This window comes from Haliaeetus leucocephalus, unplaced genomic scaffold (genome assembly GCF_000737465.1).
Source record: "Haliaeetus leucocephalus isolate CR32 unplaced genomic scaffold, Haliaeetus_leucocephalus-4.0 Scaffold517, whole genome shotgun sequence".
Lineage (NCBI taxonomy): Eukaryota > Metazoa > Chordata > Aves > Accipitriformes > Accipitridae > Haliaeetus > Haliaeetus leucocephalus.
Window position 1 is genome coordinate 1,266,101 of NW_010972953.1, and position 306 is coordinate 1,266,406.

General features: G+C 72.9%; 1 protein-coding gene across 1 annotated transcript in view; it reads left to right on the plus strand.

The window, feature by feature from the left end:
• The window catches only part of OSCP1 (organic solute carrier partner 1), an 11,874-nt gene that overhangs the window by 11,324 nt on the left and 244 nt on the right, over window positions 1–306 (plus strand). Inside the window, exon 11 of the mRNA XM_010576304.1 lies at window positions 212–302. Within this exon, the coding sequence (XP_010574606.1) occupies window positions 212–302 (91 nt within the window). The remainder of the gene's footprint in view (window positions 1–211; window positions 303–306) is intronic.

Genomic DNA, 306 nt, shown 5'->3' on the forward strand with positions numbered 1-306 from the left:
AGCAGGTGCTGGGGCAAGTCCCAGTACACCCAGTACACCCCAGCAAAGGCCCGCATTAGCAGGCACTGGGGCACGTCCCAGTCTGCCCAGTGGACCCCAGCGAAGGCCCGCGTTAGCAGGCGCTGGGGCACGTCCCGGTCCGCCCAGCAGACCCCAGCGAAGGCCCGCGTACACGGGCACGCGTGCTGAGACGCGGTGTCTCTCCCCGCAGGAGCCGGGGCGGCGGGCGGAGCTCTCCCGCATCCTGGGGGAGCTGGAGGCGGCGGAACCGCCCCCGGGGAGCTCCGGGAAAGGCGAGGACCGCCC